Below are 8,817 nucleotides of genomic sequence, written 5' to 3' on the forward strand. Positions count from 1 at the left end.
AAAAATCTCTTTCTTATGATTATGTATCCTTCCAGAGTTCCTGAGTTGGAGGTAGAAGAGGAAAATCAAGTCCAAGAGATGACCTTAGATGAGTGGAAAAGCCTTCAAGAACAAACCAGACCAAAGCCTGAGTTCAATATCCGGAAGCCAGAGTCCACAGTTCCTTCCAAGGCAGTGGTGATTCACAAGTCCAGATATAGAGATGATGTAAGCTTGTCTTAGGGGAATCTGTCCTGTTGACCTCATCAGGCACATAATAGACGAGTCTTGGTGGGTATGGAAATAGGGCCTTGCCGTTTGGCATTCTTGTTCTCCCCTCCCCCCCACCAAAAACATTTATTTTGTATTTGGGGAGTACATGTCAAAGGAGAACTTGTGGTTGTCAGGACTAGAACTGAAGTCATCAGACTTGGTACCCACTTAGCCATCTTGCTGGCCTGCCACTTGGCATTCTTATTTCTGCTCAAGCATCATCAAGGATGATGGAAAGGAGAGGAGACCTTTCAAACATTACTGACTGCATTTTGATGATTAGAACGCAGTCCTCTCAGGCTCTTTGGTTTTAGACAATGTCTTTAGTATGTAGCCTGGTCTGGTGTAAAACTCACTGTCCTGCTTCAGCACCCTGAGGTGTGTACCACCCTGACTGCTTATCTTCCATTGAGTCAGTTGACCAGTTGAAGCCCTGCTCCCTCTGTCCAGCTCTAGCACACAAGAGAAGCACCCGGACTGCTGATGTTATGGTCAGACACCATTCTACAACCAGCTGTTCTGAAGGCATTATTAAGGACTTCAGTGTTGTGTAGACCTTATTATCTGCATGGTTTCTATATAGCTCTATCCCTGTGTGTGCACGTGTCCCTGTCACTCTCCACTTTTATTTTCTGAGACAAGATCTCAGTTACCCTGAGACTCACCAATGCAACTAGATTGGCTAATCTCCAAGAACACTGTCTTTGCCTCCCTGGTGCTGCAGCTATAGATGTGCCCTACCACAGTCAGCTTTTTTTTTTCCACCAGTACCTGCATTTATTATTTAGTATACTTTAAAAGTGAACAAAGTGATGTTAAAGGATCTGAAAAATACCATATGCATCTGCATTAAATATACAAAGGTTGCCACAGGGCCTGGTTCAATTCATTGCTTAACATTTTCATGTTCTAGAGCTAATATTAAAGTCACTCTGAAATTCTGAAAAGTATGGCTCATTAAGGCTTTTATACAAAAGAAGCCCTATTTGTAACCAATTATAAAAAAAGTGCTATTTTAAAGAACACAAGGGCACACAAACACCATAGCACTGGTGGGTCTCACCGTGGAGACAGTGGCTGTAGAGGAGGCTGTGCCTGCAGAAGCACCTCCTGGTAGCACATGGAAACCTGGCTGCCTCCTGTCTGCAGCTGGTCAGCATGTGAACCTTTTCACACTAACATTTGTATTTAATACAGTGCAACACAGCTTTTTAATTGAGTGTTGGACACACAAACTCAAGTCTTTGTGCAAGCACTTTACCAATGTGGCTCTATTTCCAGAGACCAACATCAGGCTAGTTACCATGCCTGAACTCCAGGGAAAAGCATCAGTCATTTAGTTGTATGTTTGTTGCTGAAGTTAAAGGAACTCTGAAGCACCCAGGTGTAGAATTTACAGTTCCTGTTGTTCAGTCACTGCATGAAACTGTGCAGATGGCTGTGATGAGCAGTCACAGTCCCTGCTGGAGATTACTCCTTGGCTTGCAATCAGAAGTTCAGAACACTGTCTGCGTTTGCTGTTGCAAAATGCCTGAGATCATTTATAGTGAGAAGCGCTTTGGTTCAGCTTCAGTTACCAAAGTTACAGGCCTGTGGCTTTGGGCCTCTAACATCAGAATGCAAGGTGGCAGAAAACCTTATTTGCTTGCAAGATTGGGACCAAAAACCAGCCAGGTGTCTCTGTCCAGGACACAGCCTAAAGATCTACTTCCTCTACCATGTCCCACCTCCTTAAGATTGCACCACCTGCCAAGACCATCACTTATGGGTCCTTTGAGATCTCCGTCATGGCGGTTTTCACATGCACTTCAGTCAGCTGTGACTGGTGGCACAGCATACTCACTCTCCTCTATTTGGTCAGTTCAAAGTCTAAGATACTTTTACTAATAAGTTTTGGGATGTTCCCCCAGAGACAGGATAAAGCTTCCTGTGAAACCACTGTGCCATCAGGCTGGGAAACAGGTAAAAATATAAGCCAGTTTCTCAAACCACATCAGATCCATCTTCCTGGCTCCAGAGACCTATTGGAGCATTTGAGGTAACCCAGTTAGCTGAGTCACTAAGCTTGATTAGTTTGTCTTTGTTAATCTTTTGGGCATTGGAGAATTTAGCCAGGGATTGTACTTAAAGCATGAGCCAAATCTTTTGTGGTTTCGTCTTTTTCAAGGCTGGGTTTCTCTGTATAGTCCTGCTTGTCCTGGAACTCACTCTGTAGACCAGGCTGTCCTCAAGCTCACAAAGATCCACCTGCCTCTGTCTCCTACATGCTGGGACTAAAGGCATGAGCACCACACCCAGCAGGATTTACTTCTACTTGAATAGTAAATTCAAAGGTATTTGGATTAAAGCTAACTAGGATCTGATGCATATATTTCTGGTGCTTAGGAGCCAGAGAGCAAGAGGATGGTTAAAGTTTCAGGCCACCTTGAAGTATAATTTTGCTTGTGTTAGACAGTGTCTTGGTGTCCAGCACGCATGTTCAGGGATGGGACACATCCAGGGTCTTCCTAGTCCACAGGGTCACACAGATCACCAGGGCAGCACATTAAAGATGCTCACTTCTGTGCACCTGTGAAAATGGCCGCACCTGTGCCAGCCTGACCTCATAACTGTTTCAGATGGTGAAGGATGACTATGAAGATGAGTCTCATGTCTTCCGGAAAGCTGCCAACGATATCACATCCCAGCTGGAGATTAACTTTGGTAACCTCCCTCGCCCTGGACGGGGAGCCAGAGGCAGCACCCGGGGAGGCCGAGGAAGAATCAGAAGAACAGAGAACTATGGCCCCCGAGCAGAAGTGGTGGTAAGTGGCTGTATTGTAAATCCCCAATGGCTTGCTGATGGAGAGGGCAACTGCTTTGGGCTACAGTGGTCTGATTTTGCGGTTGCCTCCTAGAGCTAGTGAGAGTCTGATCTGGAGCAGTTTTGAACAGTGTCCCTTTTACTAACATAATCACATAATTCCCTCAGGCATTACATCTGCCTTCTGCTCCTACACTGAGGCTCATGCCGGGGAGAACTCTTTCCTGAAAACCTTAACACTGGACTCTGTCTATAACTTACATTTCCCACTTCATGTCTTTACCTAAAACATTAGCTCTTCATGAGAAGCTGTGTGAATTCATCCTTGCTTACCCTGGTGGGTACCTAGCATGTGATAAACAGTTACTTTTTAGGTTTATGGGTTTGTATGCATGTGTGCACCACATAGATGCCTGGTGCCCTTGGATCCCTGGAATCGGAGTTACAGATGGCTATGAGCTGCCATGTGATCCTCTGGAAGAGCAGCCAGTGTTCTTAACCACCGAGTCAACTCTCCAGCACCAAATAGTTATGTAGAGGCAAAAGAGAGAGAGAGTTCCTGACAGTGGCTCTCAAAGCAGGTAAAGTGGTTTCCTTCCACTGCAGCTCCATCAGTTCCCCCCTGTGCTGGCAGGGGTGGGATGGGGTTACATGTGTCACACAGTAAGCTGTCTAGGGAGAACCAAGTTTGATTCCCAGTACACACATGGTGGCTCACAACTGTCTAACTCTGGTTCCAGTAGATCCAACACCCTCAGACATATGCCAGGCAAAACACCAATGCACAGAAGTAAAAAGAGAGATCTCTTTTTTTTTTTTTTTTTTTTTAGATCCAAGATGTTGCTCCTAACCCGGATGACCCTGAGGACTTCCCCGCCCTGGCCTAACAGCCACTCCCCTGCAGCAGAGCAGCACTATGAAGAGACTTTCCTTGCCGCGAGAAGAGTCAGACTCTAAGAACAATAGATGTTGCTTTTCCCGGGTCGTGTGAAATTGTTGCACTTTTTTGCTCTGTGGGATGTGGAGTTCCCATGAGGTCAGGCCCTTTCCCCAGATGGAGGAATCATGTTTAAATTGTGTATACATAACTTCCAGCACAGGAGTACAGAGTAAATTAAATTAGAAAATATTACTGCTGGGCATGGTGGTGCATGCCTTTAAACCTAGCACTTGGGAGGCAGTGGCAGGCAGATCCTGAGTTCAAGGCCAGCTTGGTCTACAGAGTGAGTCTTGAAAAACAAGACAAGTCCTTTAGTGTTTAAGGACACATGGAGACATGGACAACTGTTCAGGTAGAGCATTCCTACCCTAATTTTCACACCATTCACCTGTTATTCCCAAGTTTTGGTTTAGACATTCTGCACTAGGGACAACCACTCTGACGCAGAGAAGTGCTGGTATTCAGTGGCTATTTAAACTACCTCGTGGTCTGTGCGTGCAGACGTAGGGTTCAAGCGGTGGTTGAGTATATGAGTGTAATTATATGTGTATTTTTTTTCCTCCCTCAACTCTAGTGTTGGGATTCAGCACTGTACTCTGAGCAGACTGACTTGTAACTCAATCACATTTACTGACGGCGAACATGGGCTGGTCACTCCCCTGGGCTGTGTGCCCTAGTTCCTGTGTTCTTAAGGCCTCTAGTGGAGGTTTAGGGTCAGGGATCACCTCAATCACCCCAAACAGCTTGAGACCTAGGGCCACTCCTCCCACCCACTCACCCACTGGCAAAACTAGGGAAGAGTCATTGGATGTGGACCAGCCAAGGTGTTGGACAGCTGTAGAGATTAGGAGGGGACATTTGCCTGTTGTGCTTGCAAGGAAACCTTGCTCCCAAGACCTCTGCTCTCCCCACTTGGCCACAAAGTCTGAGATGGTGCTGAACTGGAACCCAGGAAGGTGTAAGTGAAGGTTGGTATTGTATTCCCTCTGGACTTTGTATAAAAACAACTGAACTCTTGGGGTTTGGTTGAGTCATCAAAGTTGAAGCCCTGGACATAACTATTGATGTTTGCTTTGGGTAACCACCTGCTTCTGACCCCATGTTTATTAAATGAATGAGTACAAAGGTATATTAACGGACTGCCTTATTTATTTTCCCTGGGGCTGGCACACTGCTCATGAGTACTATGATCTGACTGAAGAAGTCTGCATTGACTTGAGTCATGACAGTCACTGGGGCAGTAAGGGCTGCTCCATGAATGCACTCAGCCTCCCCTTGGCTTTGAAGGCCGATGAAGCAAGCTGCTTCTTAAGAACATTCCCCTTTGAGTTGTGAATGACACTGGGATAGCTCGAAGCAATGCTGCCTTGACTCATACCATCAGACAGCAAATGCCCAGGGGCAGCCTTGCTGATTTAATGGAAGGAATGGTTATAATCTCTGCCTGGAGCATGGGCCACAGCCTGAGTGTTCCAGAGAAGACAGGATGACAGAAGTCACAGAGAAACTCACTAGCAAACTCATTCTGCACGGATATTCACCCAAACTAGGACCTAAGCTCAGAACTCCCTTCCAGACACCTAAACATGTCACGAGGTATGCTCCTCAGCCTGTGCTCCTGCCTGCTAACTTAAAATCCAAGCCGATCAACCACACCAGAGAAGCGTAGTCTTACAATGTGGAGGGCAGGCAGGGGTGTCACTTCTGAACTAGAGGCATCCGAGTTGAGGGCTCATGGGCTGTCAGACATGGCCTGGCAAAGGAATTCCGCTTGCCCGGCTGGGATGTGATCATGAGCCATATGGAGACGTCTAGTGTGGCTTGCACAGATGTTTCCTGTCTCAGGATGATGACGATTTAAGGTACTTGTGACCCAGAAGCTGCTGCTAGAGATGTCTGCTACAAGGGTCTGGGCACTTGACCAGGCTGCCCTGTAAAGTAGCTACAGCTAACATCTTTGCTGTTTTCAGCGAGACCAGGCAAACACTTCATAGGGTGTAAGCAAGGCTGGAGCAGCCAAACCCTGTCTCAAAGAAGCCCTATCCTCTTGTGAACATGTGCCGTCCACTGCAGACTTAACCAGGAGTTACTGTGAGAAGAAGGCCGGCCCATGCTTCTCTTGCTACTGCTACCTCCCACCCAGCTTCCTGTGAGAATCAGCCCTTCGAGGGTCCGATCTGCTCCCACTGTGTCCCTAGGACACTCAGGTAGCCCTGGAGACAATCCTGAGTGGACCACAAGCATTGAAAACTTGGCTTGGTACTGTCCTATAGTTACCTGTTTATGGAGTTAAGAAAAGAACAGGTCCACCTGGAACCTTCCTTAAATACATCAAAGTGCAGAACTCCTGATGACAGAAGCCCACACCAAGACACTTTCTGTCAGGGGCCATGCCAAATGCCACCTCCCCTCTCTGTAAAGATCCATGTCCTGACCCACCAGAATGGATTCCACAGGCATGGGCACTCCTACCATGCTCCAGTTATGCCTTCTCTTGGGTACCTAGGCTGCTTTGCGGTCTGTAGAATGGTCCACCTATCTGTGGTGTAGAATGGTCTTCTTGGAGGAGGGTATCTGCCCTGTAATGCCTGGTCACCCACAGAGAGGTGACCAGAAATAAGAGCACCAGGCAGACAAGGGCCTGTCCCCAAGCCCAGTGTCCTACACAATATAGTCAGGAGACCAAGGGCCATGTGTGTCTCACAGGACACAGAGATCTGTGGAATATGTGTAGCTATAGCAAGGGCCACTACCGGAGGTGCTGGGGTAGACTAGGGGCCAAGGTTTCAGTGAGTTGGTTAACAGGAATGTCCCTAATCAAAGCACAGAGGTGCCTACAACCCAGAAAAGAGTGAGTGACAAGAGTATTCTTTTCAAGAACACCCAGTTCCTGGTGGTGACTGTAGCTGGGAATAGAAGTATTTGTAAGTCAGAGGAGACTAGAGAGGCATCAGCCCCTACAGACATTCCTGAGAGTTGTCAAATACGAAAGGCATCAAAGGGTATCTGCTCATTTGTGATGAGCCCACAGAATCCACAGAACGGTACCAGTGACACACTGAGACACTCATGGTACAGCACCCAAATGCTCAGGAATGCAGTTGATAATGAGTAGGGCCACAGAGATGTTTGTTTTTGGAAGGGGAGAGAGGCACCATGTGAGGGACGCGAACTGTGACTGATGTGAAAACACTGCTGAGGATGTTCAAGCTTCTCCAGAATGCCTTGGGGTACCAGGCAAGTAGGTGTTGTATCCGCCGCTGGTGCTTCCCAGGACAAGTGTGCACCTGTGGAACCTGCCACACTGCTGAAGGTGACAGCTGAAGGTCTTTTGCCCCCAGGGAGCACTCGCCAGGCTTGGAACTGAGCAGCTACCCCCGGGGCTTCAAGTTGGCCCCCTTCTCAACCACCAAGAGAGGTGATGTGCCACCCAAGGGAAATACTGGAAAAACGAGACAGACACATTTGCTGGGTGGCCTAGGCACCAGCCTAAAACATCAGGCTTACATTGCACAGGACAAGGAATCGCAGCGGGGAGAAGAGCACTGTAGTCAGAAGGGACCTCCAGAGGGCTAGGCCCTGCGGACCCCAAGCCACATCAATAGCCGGTCTAGAAAGGTTACAGCCCGAGACAGCCAGCCATCACTGGAAAAGGAGGAGATGATTAAGCTGTTCTTAGATCTGTTCTCATCCCCAGTCCAGGGCAAGCCATTATGCTCAAGGCAAGGCTTGTCCAATGAGACCCTCGTGGAACTGTCACTTCAGAGGAGTAAAGCCCTACAGTGGCAGCCACTGGTTCCCCTTCCCACCCTGTCCTGCCAATCCACAATGCCAGACAACTTGCCAACCCCAGGCCTAAGGTGTTTCCTGTGTTTTCCAGCTGGACCCTCAGCAGACCACCTCTATTCCTAGGGGCTAGGGATAATAGACACAGGTTACTGCGAAGACATCTAGAATCAGCCAGGAAGGCAGCTGGCTAGATAACCTGAGGTGCCCCCTACAACCTCAGTCCTTAGAACTCCGTTTCTCCACTATCTCTAAGTGAGGTCTTTTTTTCTTCCCACTGATCTAAGGGCAAGAAATCAGGATCCCTAGAGTGCTTGGGCAGCTGCTTTGATGCTTCTAACAAAAGTTGATATGAACTTAGCCATTCTGGGGGTGGGGGTGGGGGAGCTGGACTCCCCGAAATAGCAGAAACTGGAGAGAAGGGGAATGGGACTGTCCAATGGCTGGGAGCCTGACTGGCACTGACTAGGTGTGGATGGAGCCATATGCCAGACACCCTGCATTCTCTAAACACCCTCCCTACACAAGAAAGAATTGACCTATCTGACCTATCTGGAAAGAGTTGTTTCACATGGTCAGTAAGGCACCACCCAGCCATCAGCCTGCACACCACCTCTGCTTTCTCTTCCCTCCCAGAGAAAACCATGCTGCTCTGCGAGGCCACTGGTGATCACTGGTAGCCCTCTGTGATATCTGACCCTCCAGGCCAAGGGATCCTTTACCTGGCCATTTCCGTTTGGACAGAACACTGGTCATCCAGAAGCTCGTCAAAGCCATGCAGACTTGCTGGCAAAAAGATGAGACTTAGTTAGAAACACGGCAGGGCAACAGGTGTGGTAAGGACAGCACATAAAGACGCACACACGCATACACACACACACAACCAGCGCCCTCAGAAAGGGAGCTGGGAAGGAGACCGTATTGCCCAGAAGACTCTATCACCCCACCCCAACAAATATGGTAGAGATAGGGGTCATACTGTGCCAACCACCAAGAACAAAAAACACATCATCAAATCTGCATAGTGGAAAAAGGA

At 48.0% G+C, this 8,817-nt stretch overlaps 1 protein-coding gene and 1 pseudogene across 1 annotated transcript in view; one reads left to right on the forward strand and one right to left on the reverse strand.

Moving 5' to 3' along the window:
• Habp4 (hyaluronan binding protein 4) overlaps positions 1-5,124 on the forward strand; it is a 72,072-nt gene extending 66,948 nt beyond the window's left edge. Inside the window, exons 6-8 of the mRNA XM_031358734.1 lie at positions 36-207; positions 2,871-3,056; positions 3,886-5,124. Coding sequence (XP_031214594.1) covers positions 36-207; positions 2,871-3,056; positions 3,886-3,942 — 415 coding nt within the window. The 3' untranslated portion in view covers positions 3,943-5,124. The remainder of the gene's footprint in view (positions 1-35; positions 208-2,870; positions 3,057-3,885) is intronic.
• A 2,339-nt stretch (positions 5,125-7,463) lies between these two features.
• The window catches only part of LOC116081537, a 21,983-nt pseudogene continuing 20,629 nt past the window's right edge, over positions 7,464-8,817 (reverse strand).

This window comes from Mastomys coucha, unplaced genomic scaffold (assembly GCF_008632895.1).
Source record: "Mastomys coucha isolate ucsf_1 unplaced genomic scaffold, UCSF_Mcou_1 pScaffold7, whole genome shotgun sequence".
Taxonomy (NCBI): Eukaryota; Metazoa; Chordata; class Mammalia; order Rodentia; family Muridae; genus Mastomys; species Mastomys coucha.